General features: G+C 43.4%; 1 protein-coding gene across 1 annotated transcript in view; it reads right to left on the bottom strand.

Annotated features, from left to right (window-relative positions):
- MYO10 (myosin X) overlaps positions 1-26946 on the bottom strand; it is a 228834-nt gene that overhangs the window by 75701 nt on the left and 126187 nt on the right. The window contains exons 5-19 of the mRNA XM_042997350.1: positions 24411-24545; positions 22185-22309; positions 21470-21483; positions 21269-21353; positions 20571-20674; positions 13478-13607; positions 11720-11838; positions 10472-10618; positions 10193-10293; positions 10014-10080; positions 9201-9293; positions 8710-8778; positions 8426-8508; positions 5542-5650; positions 2674-2754 (exon numbers count right to left, since the gene is read on the bottom strand). Of these exons, the coding sequence (XP_042853284.1) occupies positions 2674-2754; positions 5542-5650; positions 8426-8508; positions 8710-8778; positions 9201-9293; positions 10014-10080; positions 10193-10293; positions 10472-10618; positions 11720-11838; positions 13478-13607; positions 20571-20674; positions 21269-21353; positions 21470-21483; positions 22185-22309; positions 24411-24545 (1462 nt within the window). The remainder of the gene's footprint in view (positions 1-2673; positions 2755-5541; positions 5651-8425; positions 8509-8709; positions 8779-9200; positions 9294-10013; positions 10081-10192; positions 10294-10471; positions 10619-11719; positions 11839-13477; positions 13608-20570; positions 20675-21268; positions 21354-21469; positions 21484-22184; positions 22310-24410; positions 24546-26946) is intronic.

Below are 26946 nucleotides of genomic sequence, written 5' to 3'. Positions count from 1 at the left end.
CACTGCTTTTATCCCTCTGGTCATAGAGTTGTCAAAAATGAACCCTCTAGAATCTGCCCAAACCTATGACCCATGTTCCTGAATGAGGCACAAAATACTTCCATATACATAAGTTCGAATACATCCTCTCAAGGTTCCCTAAGGAGCAAATGACCAGAAAAGGATATGAAGTAAGAGACATGGTCTCATCCCTTCATGCCAGAAATAGACACTCCTCTTCTATGGGGCAAAGGCGGGCAAGATTTTCCCCGTGAGATTTCTAGAGGCACTGATCTTAGGACAAAAGAAAGCTCACAATAAACTCCAAATGAGGGTTGTTTACATACATTTCATATAACATCATCAACAGTAGCACTCAGATATTTTCAGTGGAACCAAATGAATGCTAAGCAAGCCATAATTAACGATTTCCAGATTCTAATTAGCATCTTCACACTTAAAATCACACCTACATCTTGGGCCTCAGACCAGAAGGTTCACGTGTCTGTGCCTTCACTTTCTGGGTGCATATGAAATGGTACCGAGATGTTTTTCCAAAGTCTCCTACGGTCCAACTCTTGGTGAGTATTAATTAGTTTCTGCCACAGAACAGGTGATGGGAAGACCGTGAGAAGTACTTATGAAACATGAGGTTGGGTTGGCTCATTTCTTTAAATGCAAAAACCAAAGCAATTAGGGACAGTCACATCCCAGCAAGAAAAAAATAAACATCAGTAAAAGGTAATCTCTTCAATATTCTGCCTGCTGAAGACTGTTCAAGCAGGCCTAATTTCAAAAGCTATTACAATTTCAAGGAAAAACTCCATGTCACCCAAGAAAGAAAACAAATACATGAGGGACTATGTTTTTCAAATTCAAATTTCTCTCCTTATAACAGTGCTGACATATGGCAGGTCCCCATTTTACTGAATCTGAGACACCGACGCCTGCAAACCTGCATGATTATGTTACACATACCCCTGAGAAAGGAACAGCGCTCCCAATTAAACTATTGCTCGCCAGAAGTTGTAAAATGCACCCCCAGTACCCAAGTCCTTAAATTGGGAACAAACAGCCTCTTTGAACGATGAAATACGGTATTATTATCCCTGTTGTGTAAAGAGGAAAAGTAAGAGAGGTTACACAGCTCCTGGGAGTATAGACCCAAATCACGAAGTCCATATATATCGTAAAAACTGCCTATTGAGGTTATAAAGTGAAATATAGGGGCACCTGGGTGACTCAGGCAGTTAAGCGTCCGACTTCTGCTCAGGTCACGATCTCGCGGTCTGTGAGTTTGAGCCCCGTGTCAGGCTCTGTGCTGACAGCTCAGAGCCTGGAACCTGCTTCCGATTCTGTGTCTCCCCCTCTCTCTGCCCCTCCCATGCTCATGCTCTGTCTCTCAATAATAAATAAACGTTAAAAAAAAAATTAAAGAGAAATAGAAAACAGCTGGCGTGGTATCTTGCTAGGTTTTAACTAGTAATTTCCTACATTATGGCCAAAAACTACATATTGTTTATGCTGCCGTTTTCTGTGATAATCTAAAACATTTTAATATAAATTCGAGACATGGAAAGGTGAGCTGTTTTTTTAAACCACCAGAACAGAGGCACAGATCTTCCATGTAAGACCAGTCTCCCCGTCGGCTGCTGTATGCCACACAAATACCAAATTCTCACCATCATGGGCTCATAGTGAGATAGCAAACTTAACAGGTTACTCGTTCTTACAGAGGCAGCATCCATTTTTACCTTCCTGGAAGACAGAGAGTTCAGTATCGTGGTTCTTACGAACATCTTTAAACTATAAATGAGGAACCACTAATAGTAAGTCAAGGGCAACTGGGAAACAAGGTAAAAAAATAAGATCTAGTATCAGCAAAGTTACTAGAATATAACCTAAGTCTCAAGAGAAACAGTTTCAGGTCAGATTCCTTCTCTTATGCCTTATGAGAACAGCATTTAGTTTTTTAACAAGAGGGGCTGCTGGCATTACTGTCTTGTGGAAGGTCTTCCTCTCTTCGGGGAGATTACGAAGAGCTGATGTTTCCCAAAGCAAGACAATTTCTATTTTTCAACATTTTACGGCTAGTTTCCCATTTAGTCTTGGATTCAGCAATGACATACATTGAATACTAAATGTTCTTTGTTCAGACAGCTTCCTGTAACCCTCATATTGTTTCTGATCAGGCTATGCCATTAAAACACTAAATTCACAGAGCCTACCCATGAAAACATACGATGACGCTCTATCAGGAATTATCAAATTAGGCGTGACTACCTGGTCAGAGTCCTTAAAAAAGTCAGCACCGCTGCTTAGAATACAGACCCTTCATCATGCTTAACAAGAAAGCAAAATGAAAAACTAAACCAACCACAAAACATACACCAACCATCTCTTCCATAAGAGACAGCTGCCCAAGAATTTCAAACCAAATCCTTAAAAAAAAAAAAAAAATGTGAAGGTTTCACAAGGTTTCCTTTTAAACTAGATTTCTCTAAAGCTTAATGGCATCATTCAGAAGCAGAGAAGTAGGCCCAGGAGACAAAGGGAATTTTTCTATTTAATGTTAGGTTATAATAATGTCATATATGCTCCCAACCCTCTATGATGAAAGGGCTTTACAGACAGTGCCCGGGAGGTGGTGTCCTTAAAGACACAGCCTCAGTCTAGCGCTGCTGTAAATCTTACCTTCTGCGTGTTTGGCTTGATACAGCGAACAAAGAAAGGATTAGAGCAGCTTAGCGTTGCCATTAAGGAATGCAGGGAGTCCTATTAGAAAGAAAAAAGTATATGTTGATTTAGTCTCTTACTATGTCATTCTTTAGATTTCTCAGCATCTTAGGCACTCCTCAGAAACAGGAAGAAACAATAGAAATCACAGGAATAATTTTTTTAATTTTAATGGAATATTAAGTTTTAACACTGCATTCTCATATAAGATAAAGCCAAGGTGCTACAATCTATAGTCACTGAAATTACTTCACAATATACAAAACTCATTTGTCACTTCATTGGAATAGTATCATTGGGGAGGAAAAAAAAAACTAATATTCTGTTAACCACCAGAAAGCAACTCTGGGCTATTTCGATGTTTGGTACAGAAAATCTGGGCTGAATGCACTGTCCCACTGGAGGCTTTTTCCTCCTAATTCATTATTTCCATTAAGATGACAGTCTGTAGCAATAATTCACACTTTCTCACTCTTAGCCTGAAGTCACCAGGCAGATCAAGCTTCCATAATACTGCTTTATTATTTTTTTTTAAATTTTTTGTTGCTATTGTGATGAATTTTTAACATCTCCCAATGCAGACAGAGCATGTAATGAACACTCATCACCAGCTTCTGCTCATGGCTAATCTCATTTCATCCAGTCCCCATCTGAGTACACCCTATGCCCAGCCCTCGTAGAAAACGGTGTTTTTAGTTCATCCCTCAAGATTTCAGTATGTGTTATTAAAGGCTAAACATTTCCAAACCTGTATGTAACCACCATATCATCATCCGAAAAAGCTTGAACAAGAATTCCTTAATTCCAATCTTAAAAGAAGCAGGCGTCTCAGATTTCATACAAAAATCCTCAAGTGTCTCAAATTTCATAATTTTTAACTGGTCTGTTCCTTGAAATCAGAATGCAAATGAGGTTCCTGTACTGTACTTAGGGTCTTTCAGTCTTTTAATCCACTGGGTTTCCCTCCATTTCTTTTTTCTTCTTACAATTTTGTGGAAAAAAACTGGGTCGTCTACAGCACTACATTGGTTAGTTACTTCTCGGGTTCGAAAGCTTTAGGATTTCTCACAGGTGACCAAATGGCCTGGCATGTGTGGCCCTTCATATATATATATATATATTCTGGTGCCAATTTAACTCCCTTTGAGACATTCTGTCTGCTGGCCTCACCGAATCAGTCTTCCGGGAACACGACTCAACGTTCCTGCCTCAGGAGTCCTCCTGCTCAGTTTCTCTACCTGGAAGGCCTGACCGCTCTCTGCCATTTCCTTGATTCCTAGTGCAATTTAATCCCCAAATATCCACAAAGCCTTCCAAGGCAACTCCAGACAACACTGCTGTAGAAAAAGGTAATATAACAACTCCACTGGGGGATTAGAAACCTAGGTTTTAGAGTCAGACAGGTACAGTTCAAATCCCAGCTTTAGTCCTCAGAGGGCCTGAATGGTCTCCATTTCTCCAAACCTCAGTTTCCTCATCTATAAAATGGGGACAATAGTATGTACTTATAAGATGGGAGAAATGAACAAGATCATATACGTGAAGTGATTAGTGACTGGCATATAATACATACACAATAAATGGTAACAATTTTTTTTTTTTAATTTATTTGAGACAGATACCGTGTGAGTGGGGGAGGGGCAGAGGAAGGGGCGGGGGAGGGAATCCCAAGCAGGCCCCGTTGTCAGCACAGAGCCCAACATGGGGCTCAAACTCACAAACCGTGAAATCATGACCTGAGCCGAAACCAAGAGTTAGACGTTTAACTGAGCCTCCCAGGTGCCCCCAAATGGCAACTATTTTTATTATATCCTACCTAGGTCAAGCCTGCCCATTGTATCTCATGATCCAGCTTTGTTAGCAAGGTTGGTGAGTATCTGGCTCATTGCCAACTACGTTGTACAACAGGCCTCACACAGAACCCCACCGGATGCATCCAACTCTGGATAACTAAGTGAAAGACTCTTTGAAGGCAGATTTAATAAATGTCTATTGACTCATACGCCTCTATTTCTCTTCCTATTAGGATTTGTTACTTGGGGGGAAAACAGAACAATTAAGGTCAGAAAATGGTCAGGGGCGCCTGGGTGGCTCAGTCGGTTCAGCGTCCAACTTTGGCTCAGGTCACGACCTCGTGGTTCGTGGGTTCGAGTCCCGCGCGTCAGAGTCTGTGCTGACAGCTCAGAGCCTGGAGCCTGTTTCGGATTCTGTGTCTCCCTCTCTCTCTGCCCCTCCCCCACTTGTGCTCCAGTTTCTCTCTCTCTCAAAAATAGACATTAAAAAATTTTTTTTTCCAAAATGGTCTTCACATGCTCTACCTCTAAACTCTCTAAAATGGCTACATATTTAAAATGCAAGTAGGAATGGTCCCTATTTCCCTGAATTCTGGGATTTCCCTGAATATCTGGACAAGGTAACTGACATGGATCTTATTTAAATGCGTGCTTGCTCAGTCATTATTCCCAGTTATGATACTGTAAATGTACCCGGGAAAGATACAAAAACCATACATGGGAAGAAATATACTCTATATTCATACGAGCCTCTAAATACAAATCAAGGTGACCCCAAATGGCCAAACAGTCCTTCAACTTAGAATAGGTAGCTATTTAACAAGACAAAAAAAAAAAACCCAACAACAAAAAAACAAAACCCTACATGTTTTCATCTCAGAAAAAGTAGATTTTATTTCGAAAGCCCTATCTGGTGACATAAAAGAAAAAATAAAATAAACGCTTTCCTGGACCTCACATATGCCAAGTCCTGTTTCCAATTCCTAAAATCACAGCACCCATAAATTCGTGAAAGCCAGCAGGACAGACTAACCTTGAACTGTGAGCTCACTGTGGGCCGTCGATGTTTGCTTCCACATTTCAAGGTATCCTGGTTATTGCGGCTTGAAACGTGTTCAAACAGGTCATAGATGAAGTCGAATCTGTGTGAGCAGAGAGGAGCAGGGCCATGAGGGGCACGCACCCGGTTATCAGGGGCTGGATTACTATAATTACAATGCACTTTCCCAGTGAAAGTAACACATCGAGTCCAGGAAGAGCTAAGACAACTTCCAAAGATTTCAAAACAACCATTGCCCGAGGGCTTTAGGCATTGGGGGAAAAAAAATGGTGGCCGCCTTCTGAGCCCCAGTCTTGCAGGAGGCAAACGGATTGGGATGAAAGTGACCCGGGGTGGCATGCCAGCAAGGAGCGCTGTGTTTCCAGAGTGCCACCTATGCTTCTGCAGCCCTGATGTCTTTGCCCGTAGGAGGGAGATGTTTTTGCACATCTCACTGTATTTCGAAGATCCAACCAGTTCACAGAGGGAAAAGTGAGATCTGCAGTGAAACACAGTAGGATTTCCATCCTGCCCCCACCCCTTCCAAGCTACAGGACCAGGGCAGATGCTTGACTTAGCCTCATTTTTCTCATCTGCAAAAGGAGGGTAAGTTAAGAATTTGTCCCACTGTGCTGGCGGTGGGGTGGGGAATGAAAGGAGAAAATGTATACAAAAGGCTGAGCACGGTGCCCGGCACAGCGTCAACACTCATGTTAGTTTGTTGCTGTTATCGCTGAAAAGTTCTATAAAATTGCCCCTACTAATAAAAAGTAAAAGCCTTCCAATAATTTTTTTTTTGTTTATTTACTTTTGAGAGACAGAGAGACAGAGCATGAATGGGGGAGGGGCAGAGAGAGGGAGACACAGAATCTGAAACAAGCTCCAGGCTCTGAGCTGTCAGCACAGAGCCCAACACGGGGCTCGAACTCATGGACCGCGAGATCATGATCAGAGCTGCAGTCGGATGCTTGACCAACTGAGCCACCCGGGTGCCCCTCCGATAACTTTTTATCTTTCTTGCATGGAAGACGCTACAGCTCTGGGCAGAGGAGTGGGGATGAGTGGCTTCACTGAGACCAGGAAAGGCAGGGACGATGTCTGAGGATCCACACATCCTGAGGTGGCACCATCAAGGCTGCCTTGTCACCTCTCACTTTGCCCCATCCCTTTTTCGTTTTTGTTCCAGGGTGCTATTACATGCTCTTTGAAGTTCTCTAAGTGTGCTTTGAGCGCTTTGGAGGAAAGCTCTGTTTCCATGAAAATGTCACAGATGTCAAAGGTCAAAGAGCACAGACCAAGCAACAGCCCAAGCGCCTCATTTTTGCAGAGACAAACCTGGACTAAGAAAGAAACTCTTTTACTCCAGTCACAAACCCACTTTACGTTTTGACCGAGGCGACCAGCCAAATGTCACCTTGCTGACCTCCACACCTGTGATCTTTTCACAGCAAAATGCTTTTATTTAACATGAAGGTCATTTTTAAACCTATCAATTAAAATCTAATAACTAAGAAATTGCTTTGACAGCGGATAGAAAAGTATCACTGCTATGGTATTTTGAAAATACCACCATTTTTATTATTGTGTGTATATATATATATACAAATATATGTATGTGTAAATATATATATATATATATTTTTAAAGTAAACTCTATCCCCAATGTGGGGCTTAAACTCACAGCCCCAAGATCAAAAGTCACATGCTCTACTGACTGAGCCAGCCAGGCGTCCCTGAACATCTCCATTTTTAAAGAGCTGAAAACTCATCTAAAAATAAGAACAGCTGGGGAGCCTGGGTGGCTCAGTCGGTTGAGCGTCCGACTTCGGCTCAGGTCATGATCTCATGGTCTGTGAGTTCGAGCCCTGTGTCGGGCTGTGCCGACAGCTCAGAGCCTGCTTCAGATTCTGTGTCTCCCTCTCTCTCTGCCCCTCCCCTGCTTGTGCTCTGTCTCTGTCTCTCTCTCTCTCAAAATAAATAAACATTAAATTACAAAAAATTACAAAAAAAATAAAAGCAAACATGGCTGCCAATGTTGTAAACAGGGAATCTTCACACAGGAGAGTTCAAACAAATCGAAATACCTTCCATTTCTAAACTCCTATCTGACCCTGTGGGTGGGCTTCCTTCACCTCAATTCACAGTCTATGTGACAGTGTAGCCACATGGGGTTGACATTCCTAAAAGTATTACAGATTTTTAAGTAATTGTGCTACTTTCCTAACCTAGATAATAAAAATGTTTCTGTCACAGATTCACTCTGGATCTGAAACAAGTATCGAAAGCTTTCCCTCTGGGTGATTCTCCCCCTTTCTCTCTCACACAGCCTCCTACAAGCAGCTAAGCTAACCAACTACCGATTTAAGGGTGTGAATTTACGATTTGTGCACGAATCAATGCGTGTGGAAGTTTGTAATTTTAGCTGGATGGATGTTTTTTCCTGACATCCCTTCAGCTAGAGACATACGGGTCCTACGGACCAGAGGATGAAAGCAATTGAACACGGAGCTCTCGGCCTGTTGAGAAGAAAGGTCATCCTGGGCAAGGCCTTCTGTTCTTGAGCCAAGCAGAGCAAATCAAAACTAGCTGTGGATTCATGGGCAAGCCCTGAACCACCCCCCAAACTACTTCCCTCATCTTTTTAACAGGACTGACAGTATCTATGTCATAGATACGCTGTTCTTACGGTACCTCATTAAATGGTGGTCAATGCGACTCATATTATTTTCTGTATCGAGGTCATTTTATTAATGAAATATTGCCCATGAAAGAACACAGTAAACCAAGCTGCTTCCATACCGATTTTTTTCTATGTTTGTAAATCTGCACAAGGAATGCTTTGCTTGCTAACGACATATGGGGTTGGAGACCAACATACCGGCTTTCTCGGAGCAAGTTGAGAAGATCATCTCTGAAGGTATCTCTGTTCTTCTCCAAGATGCCCCGGACGTCATACTGCACCTGGGTTAAAAAAAAGAAAAAAAAGAAAAAGAAAAACCGTACAGTTGGTCAAAAGAATGATTTCAGGTCATAGGCACCCCCTTTAAAGGCCGGACCCACGAAAGAAGTCATTTCAACATATTTATGTTGGCTTCTGAAATCAGCTATTTCTCTAGGTACCAGACGGGCAAATACCCACAAGGATCTCAAGTAAGAAGTTACCTCTCCAGCGTAGTGCTTCACTCCAAAATTGTTCACTGCAACTCTAGGCTTCACGTAAAAGTGGTTATTCTAATAAAAAAAAAAAAATACAAGTGCCTAATTTCACTTACTGATTTGCACAGACCTCCAGAGAGAATTGACCACCACAGATAGTGAAAACAATCGCAAAGCCCGCCACGGAGCAGAGGTTGAGGACAGAGCATGTGACACAATTTTATCGAAACCATGGAGCTCTTACCTGGCCTCACAGCAGTGATGTTAAATTCTAAAGTCATAAACTGAATATGGGCATATTCTGACAAGGAGCCCCAAATCTATCCCTTTAACTGATTTCAATTTGGTTCCAGCAATTGGAGAAGAGCTTTGGTTTGAGAAGAAAATTACGTGTGGGGAGCAGAGGAGAGCCAACAGCACTGAAATAGCTTGTGTGTAATCTTAACCCACAGATCTCCTACTCAGACATAATTAAGAATTGGCAGGTTTTGACATACAGCGTGTTGATTGTGTAACTTCTCCAATAAGGTGCTGTCTGTGGCTTGAGGAAAATGGCTTTCTTCATTGATAAGAGCCAGGAGACCGAGTTTCTGGAAGACAGAAGAAAGGTAAATTGAATTCAAAGCTGAATGTCTACCTCAAAATATTTCCTCTCTACTCTCTCAAGTAAGTGGTTAAAGGAAAAGTCATAGAAATTTCTTGGATTAAAAAAATTCCGGGGGCGCCTGGGTGGCTCAGGCGGTTAAGAGTCAGACTTCAGTTCAGGCCATGATCTCGAATAGGGCTCAGCCCCGACAGTGGGGAGCCTACTTGGGATTCTCTCTCTCCATCTTTCTGCCTCTCCCCCACTTGTGTGTGTGCGCACACACGTGCTCTTTCGCTCACTCTCTCTCTCTCAAAATAAAGGTAAAAAAAAATTCAGAATGATACTATAAAGACATCCAATGAATTTAATTTCCACACACACACGGAAAAATGGAACCCCCCATAATTTTGTGAACAAAACTTTTACACTGTCCAGTCTACTCCTGGTGCTGGCGAAGCTTTTGATGCTGACTTAAAATCCAAGGGAAGCCAATTCACACACTGTTGATTCTAAAATACGTTGTTCAATGAGACAATAAGTTTGAAGCAGCCAACTATTAAAATTCAACCTTGCACATTTACATGTATGTTTCCAAATGGTCCATTGTGTTCTAAACATTCACATCTTTGATGTGCATGTTCGCGCAAGCTATTCTGTTCCCATAAATATGAATCAGCCCAGCTGGACACCCTTGGGACTGGTAACAATCCTTCAACAATGTTACCTTCTCAATCAGGTCCAGGCATTCTCCATTGTCTATCCAGTCAATATCTTCCCACACCAATCCTTCCCTGTGGAAAGATTTAAAAGGGCTAAGTTATAATAAAATAGAGTTTTAAAACTAATTTATGGCTTTTTATTTTTATTTTTTTTACTTTTCAATGGAATTCTACGAGCTCTTACCTGCTATATTCTAGTTGTTCCAGAGAAAAAATATGCTTGTTGAAATATTCCTGAAGTTTCTCATTTGCATAGTTTATATTGAACTGCTCAAAGTGATTAACCTAAGGGGAGGGAACCATTCAACACGTATCTTTAGTGCCCTTCCTATTACATACAAAGGTGAAGAAAGGGCAAAAAAGAAAAAAATCTGCAGAGAAAAATACGAGTATTCATGTGAAGAGATTTAAGTCAGTAAGTGGATAGAAAAAAATTCATGCATCCCACCCATGAGAAGCATACCTCGAAGTTTTCAAATCCAAAGATGTCAAGGATGCCAATAGATTTAAAGTCATCTTTGCCTTTGATCCTACTGTTAATTTTCTTAATCACCCACTCGAAGCAGCGTGCATAAAGTGCCATGGCCAAGGAGTCTCTGCTGTCTTCTGCCTGCAGGAGAGGGGGACACGGTCACCGCCTCCCGCTGACCACGGAAGCCCAGGCAGGTGAGTCCATCCCAGACCCCTCGGGAGAACGCACACACACTGAACAGGAAGAACACCCGTGCACCCGACACCCAGAAAGACGCGGATGTCTCAAGAAAGAGTAAACTGGAGTTCACTCACTCGCTCTACACGCAGGAGTCTCCGAGACTTCTTTCATTCGTATTATTTTTTTAAATCTAACTTACTGTCGAACTGGCTTCCATACAATACCCAGTGCTCATCCCAACAAATGCCCTCCTCGATGCCCATCACTAAGACTTCTTTGAAATATCAGGCTTTCAAACTCAAGTTTTTATGTTAATTGTAGGAAAGAATCTGAACCAGTATGGGTAGCTACAAGTTTTATCATGTTTAAAACATGGGGCACCTGGGTGGCTCAGTCGTTTGAGCGTCCGACTTGATTTCAGCTCAGGTCAAGATCTCGCGGTTCGTGGGCTCGAACTCTGCGTGGGGCTCTGTGCTGACAGCGAGGAGCCTGCTTGGGGTTCTCTCTCCCCCTCTCTCTGCCCCTCCCCAACTCGCTTTCCCTCTCTCTTAAAATAAATAAACTTAAAAAATAAATTGAATATTAGATGGGCTGGCACATATAACTGGCTTCAGACAGTAACAGAAGCAGAAATACATAATACTACGTAATAATAACAAATTATCATGGTTAGTGTTTATTTGGTGCTTACGTATCTAGCACATTGATTACTATCCTTACAAGAATCCTACGGCTTAGGTGTGACAATTACCCTTGCTTTACAGAGGAGCAAACAGACACAACGGATGCATTCTCCAAGGACAGAAAATAATATGTCAGGACTCGGACTCAGGAACCCTCCATCATGCCCGGTCGGTCCTCTGGAACACCCTGCTGTACTACCTCTAAGAAAACGAACAACTCTTGTCTATTCCCTTCGGCGTGGGTATCTTCTTTCTTTCGATCATGAACCAAACCCCTTTGAATGGTTTGCTGTAGTGCCTCATTTGAATCAAAGCCACGGATCTGAAAACCCGGGGGTATCTGTTAAGACGAGGTTTGGTGGCGAAGCGCGTGTACCTGTTGAACGGTGAGAGGCGTAAGGATCTCCTCCCCCCTGAGGAACATGGACCTCTGCGTCAGAGCATCCGTGAGCTGTGCTGAGTCCAGCCCCAGTAACTCTGCAGACCTGCCCAAGGCTGGAAATGAAGGCAAACAAGGCGAAAGTGACTGACCCAAGAAGGAACAGGCCACGGGACCCCAAAGGAAGCCCCACGCAGAGACATGGGTTCAGAGCCAACTCCACACTGCGACACGTGAGGCCAGAGAACATTCCTAAATCCCGCGGGTAGAATCTAGAGAACGCACATTTCGTCGCTCGGTTAATCACTCCCTTGATGAGTCTTAGGCTAGTGGCCTGACGCCCGGACCAAGTGTGGTCCTGAGACCCCAGGTCCAAGACCCCGCCATAAAGGTTTGCAAGGTCCTAACTCTTTTCAGTGATCCGAAGACGTCTCTTGCTGGTTTTTTTTCACTCTCATTCCATCACCGCAATACAGAGGAGTTTCCAGTGGCTACATGACATGAGGGAGCTCACCAAAGTGACTGCAGCAAGTAAGAGAACCCAGCTGTCCTCCCCGACCTCAGATATTTTCAAAATGTGCAAAAATGTGGGGCGCCTGGGTGGCTCAGTCAGTTAAACGTCCGACTTCAGCTCAGGTCACGATCTCGCGGTCCGTGAGTTCGAGCCCCGCGTCAGGCTCTGGGCTGATGGCCCAGAGCCTGGAGCCTGCTTCCGATTCTGTGTCTCCCTCTCTCTCTGCCCCTCCCCTGTTCATGCTCTGTATCTCTCTGTCTCAAAAATAAATAAAACCTTAAAAAAAAAAATTTTTTTTTTTTTTAAAATGTGCATTTTAAAAATGTAAGCCAATGTCACTCTTCTCGCGGATTTTCTTCTGTTTGGGAAGATAGTCTTTTGAATAAAAACACACTATTTATTTCAATATGCAAGGAGCTTCTGATGGTGATGGCAAAATTAATTTTCAAAAACATCTCAGTTTTTATTTCTAATGCGATAACGTGAACAGACATGACCCACATAAAGGAAAAAGCCCTGGGGAGTCCTCTATGGTTTGAAGATGATTGAGAAGCTCTGGGACCAAACGCGTGAGAACTGCTGACCTACAGCTCTGGCCTCATCTAAGGCCACTTCAAACTTTAACTCATCTGCCCCCCCCCCCCCCCCCAGCCCTTGTGCCCTCACACGTGGCTTCCATCAGGAAAGTCTCAAGAGTAAACCCATCAACTACTTCTGGAAAGTGACTATTGACGTTGCGATGTGCATATTCGCTCGTTTAATCTTGACAACACGGCCGCACTTTATAGACCAGAAGTCAGTGGTGTTGAGGGGACACGTTATAACCCAAGGAACCGGCCTATGGCAGAGCTGGACCCTGAGCCAAGCGGTCACGCTTGAAAACAGTCTTTACCACTACACTGCGTCACCACTCAAGAACTACGAAAAACTACAGCGACACTACGCCCCTGACCCGTAACATTTATCCTACAACCATCCTGGTTGCTCCCATTTCTTTACCAGGTCCATTTTCCTCTTTTCTTGGTAAGAATGAGAACACAGGCACCATGCCACCCAGGAATCCCTTCTTAGATGCTTGGACCCTTTCTCGGCTGATCATTCGCATCAAATACAAAGTTCTCTCTCCCGGGCTCAGAAAGCCCTTTCTGCAAAAGGGCGGATAGTAAATACTTTAGGTCCAAGTTCCCTAGGAGGAAAAAGCCAAGGAAGGGAGGAAGGGAGGAAGGCAGGGGTCATCTTACCCGTTTTGAAGGACACCTGGGCCCCACCAGCCGTGATAAATTCTATGTTCCCAAGATGTAATACACCAGCAAGCAACCTCAAAATTTCCCGAACTTCTTCCTTGCTGAACTGCATGACTTCCATTGCCGTCTGAAAGACAGTAACTGTGTTCAATGTTTTTGCGGGTGTTTTCCCCACACTAAAGAAAATGAAAACCTCCCCGCTCAATAGAAGTGTCAGGTATTGCTCTACAGGCAAGAAAACAGGAAACAGACTCACGGGCCCTCAATTTCAAGGGATAAAGACCTTGCAGAGCCACAGAGAAAATAACATGATGTTAGGAAAGAACTGCAGGGGTGCCTGGGGTGGCTCAGTGGGTTGAGCGCCCGGCTCTTGATTTCGGCTCAGGACACGATCTCACAGTGCGAGCGACGTGGCCCCGCGTCGGGCTCTGCAACGGCCACGCGGAGCCTGCCTGGGACTCTCCCTCTCTTCTCTCTCTCTCTCTCTCTCTCTGCCCCTCCCCTGCTCACGCTTTCTAACTAAATATTTAAACGTTAAACAAACATCGAAATTAAAAAAACATTAAGAAAAAAGAACTGTAGAATGTGGAGCGCTCACCCCACCAATGGGGAAAAATGAGATACCTTACGTAGAGGCTTCCCAGTTATGTCACAGCAGAATCACCTCAGAGAGTCACAGTAATGACGGTGATAAGGAAATGCTTTTTCTGTAGATACTGAAGCGTAACGGAACATTTATTTTCTTCCACATGAACTGGTGGGGTGAGGGTGAGACTTCATGGGGCTGCTCCAGAGTAAACTCTGGAGCCTTCCCTTGACGGTTAAGTGCAGCAGGGACCCAAACCGGGGGAATAAAATTCTTTCTTAGGAACTCCGTAGACAGGAGAGTCTCTGCTCCTTTTATAATAGATCCTCACGGAACAGATGAATGGAGAAAAACACACCAGCGACTACAGGAGACGAGGTCTGTCCCCAGATACAAGTATCCTGACAGCGGAAGCCAGGCGTCTTCTGAATCCCACCCAAGATGTGCTCATTTTCTAGTGTGATTTAGAAGCCACATGCTTGTCAAGAAGAAACCACCCCTCGCCCCCAACTGAGGACAGGACTGTTGGCCACACTGACGAAAATAACCCACCAGGGGTTACGTCGGACCCACAACGTAATAACCACGACAACGACAATCACTTTGGGAGACCAGGAAGGAAACCACGCGCCATTTTGAAGCAACAGAAATTAGACAAGGAAACAACCAGAGATTGAAAAATGTGAGAAGTTTAACTTCTTTTTAAGGAGACGACAATAAAGGGAAAACAAAGGGCAACAACAATAGGCAGGAAAATTTAAAAATTATAAGGGAAGGAGCCATCGCTTAAGCTGTAATAAAAGACACATGAGCAAAATGACGCAACAGGCATTTCTTATTGGAGCAAATGCAGGATAATAACTTCTATTAAATTAGCCAAAAACTTGTGGATGTTAAACCTAAAACTGGTGAAACTGGGACATTTATGCACTGATCACCAGTACACAAGTTAATATAATCTTTTGGGAAAACGAGACTCTATGGTAGCACTGTGTTGGCCACAAATGTGCATAAGTGTCGAATGTTCAGAGAGGTTAAGTAACTCTCACAGGGCTACCCAGCCAAGATTCAAAATCGGGCCCCACGAACACAGAGTCCACGAACTTATTATCCAGCCAGATGCTATTACTTTCTAAAGACATAAAAAAGAAAACGCAATCTCCTGCATTATCTTCCATAACTTCAATGCTGGAAATTTACTACAAAGAAAATCTCAATAGAAAGGAAGTTCTGTAAAATATCCCCCACGGTGTAATCTTAACACGTTAAGAGAAACTATTTACTCAGGGGTGAGAAGACTCATTTCATGGGTGTAAATAGAAATTGGCACAAAGAATAAAAACGATTAGTCAAGTGCTTATCAATTAAAAAGAAACATACGGAAAATTATTCAAATTCACTTATCCTAAAAGTTAAAGGAATGACAGTTAAGGAATACAAATAATTTCTTATTCTCAAGCCTCTTGAAATGGTGGTAAGAACCAAACTAAACAGCAAAATAATTATAAAGCACCTCCACTGTGCTAAAGTTAGTATTTTCCATCTCCATGGTTAAAGTTATCCTCCTATATTAATAAGACCTATTCAACACTAACTTATAAAAATTCTTAGATCATAGAACGATATGGAAATGTAAGTCTTCACTGTTTAAATCAACTACTTGGAGTCTCTATAACACTAACAGGAAGTAAGACTTTAAAAATACTAAGTTTGCAGTAGCACAAAATGTCAAGCTATCAAATGAAAAATACCGAGAGACGCCCCATGAAAAAATTCTTGAAGTTCCTAAAATACATACAGAAGTTATACATGGAGACATGAAAGCAAATGAATCAAATGTGCTTACGGTATTAATAAATTTGACTACTTGCAATCTAACCCTAAGTGAGTCAGGAGCATGGTGATAAGGAATAATTGTATTAATCATACTATGGGGTAATTTAATGGGTGCAACCAATTACCAGTAACGTGCGCACGGGTGCTAAACTTACTGGCAAGACCCTTTACTTGCGTCCTATTGTCTTGTTTAAAATCTTTTTAGTCACAATCTCCACCCCTTTGGCAAGAGGAACCACTTTTTTTTTTTTTTTTTAATTTTTTTAATGTTTATTTTTGAGAGAGAGGGAGAGAGAGAGAGAGAGAGAGGGAGAGAGGGAGAGAGAGAGAGAGAGAGGGAGAGAGGGAGAGAGAGAGAGAGAGGAAGGGGCACAAAGAGACGGAGACACAGAGTCCAAAGCAGGCTGCAGGCTCTGAGCTGTCAGCCTGACGCGGGCCTTGAACCCACAAATTGCGACACCGTGACCTGAGCCGAAGTCAGACGCTCAATCGACTGAGCCACCCAGGCGCCCCAAGAGTAGCCGCTTTAAAGCTTATTATAATGATCTTATTTTCTCAGCAGTAGGGCTCAAGACTCAAAACACCATGCTGGGAAATTCTCAGGATAGTTCAGAAGCACTGAACAGCAATTTAGTTACGAAACTGGCAAAAAATTACACAGAATATTTTCAGTAACGTCCTTATTAGGCACATAGAAAAACAGGTGTTTGGGAAACTGGGGGTTGGGGGTGGGGGGGATGACAAATATGTGATCTGGTCCCAACCATGAAGAAACAAAGGAAGCCAGGCTCATCACCCTGGAAATGAATAGAAAAGAGGGGCAAATTTCAGATGCCAAAAGGTATATCCACTCCAGGTCTCAGGCAGTTGGCTGGGAGGTGCGGAGATGCCATTCCGGAAGGCCAAGGGGCCACAGATGAATCTTGAACAAATGGTGCCACTGGAATGGTGGAAGTGGAGGCTATTCTGGCCACAGTAAGTTCCAAATAAGCAATCTGATAATAATTTATCATGGGGAGTCTGACTGCCTCAGTCAGTAGAGCACGTGACTCTTGATCTTGGGGTTGTTAAGTCCAAGCCCCACGTTGGATGCAGAGATTACTTAAAAATGAAATCTTAAAAAAATCATAATTTATCACGTAACGCTCTATGAGGCAATATTATGCTATTTTATAATATAAATTTGCTTATGCTCCCAAGTTCTCTACCACTGAAAGAGACTGAAGTTTTCATGTTCGGCAAAATTGAGGTATAAAGTCCGCCTTAATAAAATTGGACTCATGTGGAATGAATTTATGTATACATATACGTGGGCTCAAAACAACTAAAAACCCATGGATATATCCAGTAAGGCTGGGTCCAGTCCTGGTCCGCAGCCAAGTACTCTAAAAATATTCAACATTTGTGGAATAAGAGAATCTGAAAAGATTATCACCCAAAGACTCCTGTTATTTCTCACACATTTCATCCGCCCCCATTCTGGTGGGTCAAATGCAGGCAATACAGTAAATTAGTTGCTCTCATTGACTTGAAATAGCTTGCATCTAAGCAATTTCTAGGGCAACTTGAAAGGCTGCATAAACAAATGGTTATGAAACACAGAGTCTGCCCCAGGGGGGAAAAAAACCAAACAGGTCCCCTATAGCTCCCATGATACTTTACAGGCACTCATTTATATTCATGCCAAGTGGGGGCAATGATAAACTCTAAAAATACATAAAGCAAATTCTCAGTAAAATAAAGAAAATTCTTTAAAGGTCCTATTGCCAGAGTACACGGACATTAAAGTTGATGGATCATTTTTTTTTAGTAGCTAAGAACGAACACCAGAAATGACATTTTCATACAGAATTCACAGAAACAATTTCTCTCCATGGACATTTCAACATATTATGCAAACAAATGTCCTTCAGGCTTAATGGAATGTGGTTCCTTTCCTTTGGTCCAAAAACCTCTGGGAAAAAAGCTTCATGAAATTGAAATATGAAGATACCAATTTATTTTTTTATTAAAAAAAAAACTTTTGAGAGAGAGAGAGAGCGCGCATGCATGCCTGGGGGAGTTTTTAACCATTCCTGTGTCACTCCTGGTTACAGAGTGCTGCCTAAGGCAGAATAGTGGGCTGGCTGGTATTGTTAGGATACTTCCGATTATATTCCCATATTACAGAAATGACGATTCTAGGAATGTAATCATAACTAGGTAATCATAAAAGGCAGCCTATTTACTGTAAAAATATAACACAGAATGATAAAATAAGATTGTAGAATTCTGCCTCACGAGAGAACATTTTGTGTCCATTTTTGTCTCAGCCTTCTTTCCGCACACGTAATTACTATACGAATTATCATATATCAAATTATACATAAAATGTTTTTTAAACAAAAGGATTATCTAGTGTTGCAGCTTATCTTTCTCAGGTTTAAAATAAATTTTCCATGTAATTGAATATACTTGAACATGCTTTGCTTGCTGTAATGGATCTTATTTTACCAACATAACAAATTATTTAAGCCATTCCCCAATTTGCGATTCTTGCAGGTTTAGCTATAGAAAAGAGAATTTTTCCTCCTTTCTGAAAAGGTGCACATCGTTTTTCTTTTCTGACTGCATTGCTTAGAACTTCCAGAAGCTTAAATAATAGTAAAAATTACATGTTCCTGATTTTACTTACTAGCAGCTAAGTTTTCATTTACATTTCTGGTAGGATGACACTAAAAAGTAATCACAACGTAAATATATAAAATTGAATACTTGTAAATACATAAATGGAATACTTGTAAGCTTGTTGCGTACCTCTCTGTCAATTTCACGTACAAATTTTTCTTCCTTTCTAGATGATCTTTCCATCGTAAGATCAGATTTTAAAGGCCAAAACCTACTCTTTCAAATAAAGAGTAGGAGCCAGCAATCACCGAAGGCAGGGCAAGCCTCAGAAGTTTACCAGTAGTTAACAAAAAGAACAAACGATTCTCAATCAGAAAATGAAGCCCCCGGAGGAAAGCAGAGGAAAGCCATGGGAGTACCTTCTCAGGGGCACTTCCAGAACAAGGGGAGGACTGATGCCCAGTGCACCCTAGTGGCCAGCGAGCTAATCAGTACAAGACCTGCCATTCTTGGATAATTATCTGTCTTCTGCCACAACGTCCTTCTATCACAAAGCATGGTTCTCCAGCTTCAAAGAAAGAAGAAGAAAACAGGAAAAAAAAAATCCCAAGAGAAGTCTTTCTTCACTAAAAATAAGAATGAGTTTTTATATTTATTCGAACACACACTAAAGACAATAATAAACTGAAACGGGATGAAGTCTGAGTAGTGACAAATCCAGGGGCCAAATGAAACTAGGAAAGAAAATTTAAAATACTTAAAACACATTTTGGAAAATCCAGTTCACAGAGCCAAATCCCCTGCTGTCCAGCCTACGCAGCAAAAAGGCATCCTCAGCAGGGGGCTTTTTTTGTTAACAGGTTCAAGAGAGGAGATTGGGCAAAAGAAGTCCAAGCCCCCCGCCCCCCGCATTATAAATGATGGATAAAAGACCCACAGAGGGAAGATGATCCTGATATTAGAACCAATCCTGTTTTTAATTTCATTTTCAACTTAAGACGTGAAAAAATGATGTTATGATACACATTCACTTAAAAAAAATACCGATTTCATTCCACAAGGTATTTTTATGACCAATCTAGAAGAGTAAATGGGGACAGTGAAGAGAGAAGCGTTGACAGCTGTAAAGATAAGAACCTGACAGGCAAAAGCAGGTACCACCGACCTGCCTTGTGGTTTAGAGTCTTTGGAGTTAAACTTTCCCCACCAGCTCTATTAGGTACCGTGTGTGGTTAGGCTGGTCACCAACCTCCCCGGGTCGCAGAGTGCAGACAGCCGGGATTCCTACCCTCAGGGTTCAGAGCAATGAGAGAGATGGCCTGGGGAAGTCTGTACAGTAAGTGCTCGATGTCAGCCGCACTGACAATGGTGAATCCACCTTCGGTCCACTGTCTCCAGCTACTACGGCAGTGACTCTGGCATTGCTGGAAGAACCACATTAGCAAAATCGACCGGCCACTCTCAGTCAGGTGGGGCTGTTAATAAAGCTCCACAACCAGGCTTCCTGAATGTTGTCACCGTTTAACAAGTCCTTGTGATATCGGAAAACTACCAGACGCTCACTTATCCACACCTCAGAGTTGTAAGGTGACTATTCTTGCAGAGAAACAAACAAGATCCTAACAGTTACTTGGTCTAATGGTTGACAGATTTGGTTTTAGCCATGGAAATGGTTATTACAAAAATACACACACACATATAATATATACATATTTAATAGGATATATTATATATATATTTGTAAGCTCAAAAAAGAAAGCTTGGCATGATCCAATGTCAAGCCTATGATTTTTTTATTTTTAGTAGACTGTTCCAAGTCAACCTCCCATCTGTCCTGAATGTCACAGACATTCATCCAACTTCTAAAGAAAGAGGATTCTCTTCCAGTCTGGAACAGTCTTTCTCATGAGTGGGAACAAGAAGCAAGCACCTGTTCTCGCACAGCAGTGCAAATGTAATTACTTCATTAACAAAATATTTTTGAAACAGAAAATGAAACGTGTCACTTATTTTTCTAGGGGGCTGTCGCTCTTAAGAAGGCAAAAGAACAACGTAACTTACAATCACTTCCCTAAAGGATTCCTGGTCACTGATTGTCTTGTCTTCTACACATCCAGACTGACTCAAGTAGTGGTAGTTTTCTGGCACAGATAAATAAAATTCTTCTGCAAAAAGACAACGAAAAATGGAGTATCAGTACTTGACTGGCCAGGATAAGACAGAGTCCAAGAGAGTTTTCACTTTGTAACTTCAAAAGATAAAATACATAAATAATTCTATGCTAACAGCCCCCTATTAAAATGCAGAGTTCTGAATCATCACCTAGAGGAAGCAAAAATAATTTCATTAAATTAGATGGCGTGATAGAAAATGTTATTTAAAAAATAACTGATGAGGACCCGGTCTTGGCTGTTCTCTCTTAAAAACCAAATGTTTAGAAATTAGCTTTCTTTGGGTGTGGTTTAAGAGTAAACCCGTTACGAGGCGTTATATAGTTTCTCATCAATATTGTACAAGTCGGAAAAGTCTCAAGATTCCAAAAACAAACAAGACGTTTAAGACTTCCCTTTTGATGATTTCCCCCCTACATTATTTGGCTCTAAAATGGACTCAGCATCTTTCGGCCCGTCTCTCCTACGTTTTGTTTCAATCGATGGAACACCAACAAAGCCCAAAGAGAGTTTTTGCATCTACCGACGGCTTTTCAAGGGAGGACAAGTTGCTAGCCCGTGTTTCCCCGCCGGTCTCCCACCACTCACCTCTCTGTTCATGTTCTAGCCCTGCCAGCAGTGCATAGAATATGTGATAATTCCTTTCCCCGGGGTTTTGCCTTACTACTCGGTTCTGTGGAGAGAAATCAGATTTCGACTCAGAGAGGTTTCCTCTGTTTAGTGAGCACAAACCTGTAATTTCCAAAGATCATTACTACAGAAGAAAATGTGAATTAAATGTTTACTTACTTTTTCTAATAAATCTTCATGCGAAAAGCAATGGCAAGTCAAGGAACAAAACAAGGAGATCACATGCTCAATTACCCTTCAATTTTCTAGTCTTTGTGACCCAAATAATGACACATCCCTGCTCTTTGGGCACCTAGGTGGCTCAGCCGGTCAAGCGGCCGACTTCGGCTCAGGTCATGGTCTCGAGGTTTGTCAGTTCGAGCCCCGAGTCGGGCTCTGTCTGTGCTGACAGCTCAGAGCCTGGAGCCTGCTTCAGATTCTGGGTCTCCCTCTCTCTCTGTCCCCCACTTGCACTCTGTCTCTCCCTCTCCCTCTCTCTCAAAAATACAACATTAAAAAAATAAAATAAAATAAAAACAAATTCCTGCTCTTTGACACAGAGACTTCTGTGCCAAAGAGACAAGCCAACAAAGCATAGGCTATTTCACCTAAATCCAATTCAAACAGGACACATGACCTCCTCGGAGGTGCCACACTATTTGACAGAATTCATTCCAAACAAAAAAACCTGACGCTTGATGAGGATTCCAATTTTCCTGATTACAGACAGTATCGAAGTTTCCGAAAGATGGTTCTCCCAGAATAATTAATAGGTCCAACAGAGTAATATTAGAGCAAAACCCGGAATGTGTCACATTCTTTAACTGCCCTTGTGGTAACCAAGAACAGTTCGTCCTTTTACAGAGTCAAATACTCAAAACAAGAAACAGGATACAATCTACAATTCTCCCGCCCTGAATATTCCCCTTCTGGCAGATGTTCAGCTGAACAAACTTCCCAAAGCGACTGGAGTTGTTGTTGTACACGGTCTTCGCGTTGCCGAAAGCTTCCATGATGGGGCTGTGATAGAAGTGAGGACAGCTTCGTTAGCAAATAAACAAGTCACGAGATGTCAATTTCGGCACACCGGCTCTATGTCGGTAATATCGCCATACCCGCGCACGGTGACAGACGGTAAGGACACTTACCGCGGGGATCATCTCATCACGCGCAGAAAACCTAATCACTATGATATACGCAACTAACGGGACATGGTACGTCATTAAAAAAAATTTAAAAAGAAGACGCGAGGACCGCAGCAAGTGTTAATTAGGGTAGATCTAAAAACCGCAAGAGCATTCCTCACCAATTGTCTAAATATTCAACTGCGAGGCAAATCTGAAAGCAACGGGACCCACAGTGACTAGGTTTATTTACAGAAGAGCCAGCTTTCCAGAGCCCCTGCTGAAATGGGTTTATGATCCTCATCATTTTGAACGAGAGATCTTACAGCTCGTGCAGGCGCAGGATACTGGAGCTCAGGGAGTCACTACGGTCCGATCTCGCACAAATTAACTTGGGCTTATGTACCTAAGCCAGGGATCGCACAGGAGAAGACCCCCACTTAAATTTCGGCAACTGAAAAAGTCCCAGTCCTGGGCATTTCACCCATCTGTTGTCTGTCCTGGAGCAACTCATTTATCAGTAACTTCTTTGCGTCTTCTCCACCTGTAAAATGGGGTCAGACCAGTCAGGAGGTGGAAAACTTTCTGTCAAGAACCAGGTAATAGATCTTGTAGGGGCCTGCGGTCTCTGCTGCAAGCACTCAGTTCTGCCACTGCAGCTCGAAAGCAGTTATCAGCAATAGAGAAACAAATGAGCGTGTCTGTGTTCCAATAAAACTTTATTTACAAAACAGGCTGCAGGAAGATGAAAATGTTCTGAAGATGGATGGTGGTGATGGTTGCACAACATGAATGCACTTAACACCACTAAGCTGCACGCTGAAAAAAAACGTTTAAAGTTATAAACGTTATGTATATTTTACGACACCGGAAAAAAGTGTATGAATGCTAAAACAAAAACAGGCCACAGGTTATGGGCATCTGGCTGTAGTTTGCTGACCCCGGGACTAAATTCTAAGTAATAGAATCTGTAAAGTCCTTATTGGTTCTAAAATCTTATAAGGCACAAATCAGATGTTTGGCAAGTGCACACTTAAAATAAAAATGCAGGGGCGCCTGGGTGGCTCAGTAGGTTAAGCGTCCAGCTTCAGCTCAGGTCATGATCTTGTAGTTTGTGGGTCTGAGCCCCGCCTGGGGCTCTGTGCTAACAGCTCAGAGCCTGGAGCCTGCTTTGGATTCTGTGTGTCCCTCTCACTCTGTCCCTCCCCCACTCACGCTCTTTCTCTCTCTCCCTCTCTCAATAATAAACATAAAAAAATAAAATAAAAATTCAGAGGATACCTCCCCACACAGCCCTCTTTCAAAGGCTCACTGCCATCAAAGGTCTCAGTGACCTTCTGCCACGTGGGAGGCTACAAAAATGCCATCTTGGGGCGCCTGGGTGGCTCAGTCGGTTGAGCGTCCGACTTCGGCTCAGGTCACGATCTCGCGGTTTGAGAGTTCGAGCCCCGCGTTGGACCCTGTGCTGACAGCTCGGAGCCTGGAGCCTGCTTCGGATTCTGTGTCTCTCCCTCTCATTTCCCCTCCCATGATCATGCTCTGTCTCTCAACAATAAATAAACATTAAACAAATTTTTTTAAAATGCCATCTTGCCAACATGGTGCCTCCACAGGGCTGGATGTTGAGCAGAGGCTCCCTCATCGCTGTGCTAAGTCCTCTGTTACACAGTGGCCAGAGGCTGAAATTTCTGCCCGTCACAAGGCCTCCACAAAAGCGAGTCGAGGGCTCACTGTAGGAGGAGGCTACAGAACGCTCCTCCGAATCACTCAGTCACCACCTCTAACCTGGCCCAGGGGTGGGGCCGGGGGCCGGGGCGGTGGGGGAGACAGGTCAGGTTATTGGAAACTGCTATGTGCATGCTGGGACTTCTCAAGGAATTGTAAAAGAGAAGAAAAAGAGAAAACAGACCCACTGATTCTAATTCATCCTTAAATTCGCCAACAGGGAGGACAGTAAATCCTATTTATCTGAAAGAAGGAACATGATCACGACATACCTGCTTTCGAGGATAGCTTGTTCGACACAGGATGTCTTCTCTTTTAAGGATAGTTCCAAAGACTGTTGACTGATGACCGATAAAAACTTGAGGATCAATTTGGTGCTTTCGGTTTTCCCTGCCCCACTTTCGCCGCTGCAAAACAAAATGCACAAGCTTGGGCTTCTAATTACAAGGAGAAACAAACAAACAACCAAAAAAAGAAACGAAACTCAGTTTGACCCACGTCCCTCCAGTTTGTCCACGGAACACCTGTTGGAAGGCGGGAAAAAGGAGGTCGAAATGTCGGTCCCACGAGGCAAGCTGAAGGGCAGTGAAAGCTCTGGCCACACGGTTTCTGGCACTTGCAAAGGCCTCTGTGGCGTCGGAGGTAAACGGAACCACCCCCACTAAGTTAAGGTAAGAGGCTGGAAGGCGCCTATCCTTCCAGGGAGGCCCTGAAATGAGCAAGGATCTCTGCTTTGGTCACTCGAGCATCCCCAGCCATCTCCACAGCACCTCTGGTGCTGGTGACAGGCACTTGGTATTAAGTGCTTGTCACATGAACAGGCACACCAACAACGTCATTCTGGGGAACTGAAAGCAGGCAAATAAATATGCACAAAATATGCACAAAAATGCAATTATTCATAAATATGATTGAAGTGGACAAAGGTACCCCACCGGTACTCGACCCACAGTGAATCATTTTATCATCGCTTTCGCAACAGTCCTACAAGGGAGGCAGCGGCTAAGCGTCCGAGCCAGGATGTAACGCCAGGTCTGGGTTCGACATCCTGCAGAGATCACGCTTTCGTGACAATTAAGGGCCAGGGAACGCAGCAGCACACGGGGAGGGGAGGCCGGTGAGAGAAGTAAACAAGGTTCAAGTTGCACCTTAACAGACCGGCAAACATGAGTCCCACGGAGAGGAAAGGGAAAGAGTTGGGCACCAGGGCGAGATGAGCTCGGGAAGACCCACGGGGTGCAGGATTCTGGTTGGGTCAGCTGCACTGAGATCAGAGGCGGCAGAGAGAGAGAGAGAGAGAGAGAGAGAGAGAGAGAGCGAGCCCACAGGATCCAGTTTGATGGCTCAGAGCCAACCGCCGGAGACAGGAGACAGACGGCGAAGACTAAGCTCATCGAGGTGGCCTGGAAGGAACACGGCTCTGGAGGTAATGCTCCAGAAGGAGCGCAAGGGCTCTCGGGAGATCAGTTGTTGCTGGTGGTCACGTCCCGGACAAGCTCAGCCCCGCCGGATATGGACAAGCAGGCATGGAGATCAGGGATTTAAAAGGAGAAACTCAATTTTGTGTAAGGCACCATGTCCGGTACTTTGGGGAGAACAGAAGTAGCCAAAGGCAGGGAACTTATAAGAAAAGTCAACTAAAGGTCTAAGCAACAGAAGAGCAACACCAACAATGTATCAAAGCAGCGCCTTCACAACTGCTAAGTGGGCGAGATACACGGATGAGCTCCGCGTGGTCCTGAAAAAGCTGCCCTCGTTGAGTGCCACGATCTGGGAAGTTACGCAAGAGGAATTCTGGTGCAATGGGAAATGATTAACCACACGTAATAAAGGAAAGGGAGTGACTCAGAGATGACAACAGCCACGTCCGGCTGGGTCCCACAGACCCACGGGGAACCTACACTGGTCTAGGCAACTCTCAGTAACACCGTTCCCTCTGCAAGTGACAGGGTAGATCCCGGGCAGATGCGAGGACTCCAGCCGGAGAGACTTCATGTCGAGCGTGCTAAGGGCTCGTGGGGGGCTTTGTGTACACACAAGAGACACCAGGCAGAGACCTCCCCCCTGCTGCAGACAGTACCTGGGAATCCACACCTATCTTGGGACAATAAAGCAAAAGCCAAGAAAATCAGAGAAGGTCCGGCAGGCGTGGCTGAATCCCCAGACCCGAAACTGCCCTGCCCGGTGTTAGATCTGAGTTGGGACAACTTCGGCTGGGTTTTCTGTTACCAACAAGCAGATTCTTGCTAGTACGCACGTCTTCACGTCACTGGCACCTGTCTAGACCAGGGTCTGGCACACAGAGGGCATTCAGCAGTCAAGCACTGAATGAATGACATAAACTAAGAGAGAAAAACTGCAAGAAGAGATTTAAGTAATGCTTGGCATTTGAAAAAATATATATATACATCTATCTAGTTGTTGACTCTATCACACACACATACACACACATACACACACACACACACACACACACACAGAACTTAAAAAACCAAGTCCTCTAGTTAAAACGTATGAGACAGAAATGATGTCACATGTTCCCCAAATGCGTTTCTTTGTCCTCCAGCACAAGGAAGCAGACAACGTGTCAACCTCCCTGGTAGTAAGGACAGCGATGCGTGAGTAACAGGGACTGAATGTGGCCAGTGGAACAGAAGGGCAGCTGAACAGCAGAGCGAGAGGGACATGTGCCATTTCCTTGTCTGGTGGGTAAAAATTCCCTTCTTCATGGTCCTCTGGGCTCCGCCTCCCATGCCCACCACCTGGGTGCCCTCAGGGTTGACACATCTCTAAACAAAATGACACGCA

This window comes from Panthera tigris, chromosome A1 (assembly GCF_018350195.1).
Source record: "Panthera tigris isolate Pti1 chromosome A1, P.tigris_Pti1_mat1.1, whole genome shotgun sequence".
Taxonomy (NCBI): domain Eukaryota; kingdom Metazoa; phylum Chordata; class Mammalia; order Carnivora; family Felidae; genus Panthera; species Panthera tigris.
The sequence above is the reverse complement of the archived record's forward strand: the minus strand, read 5'-3'. Positions and strand labels throughout refer to the sequence as shown.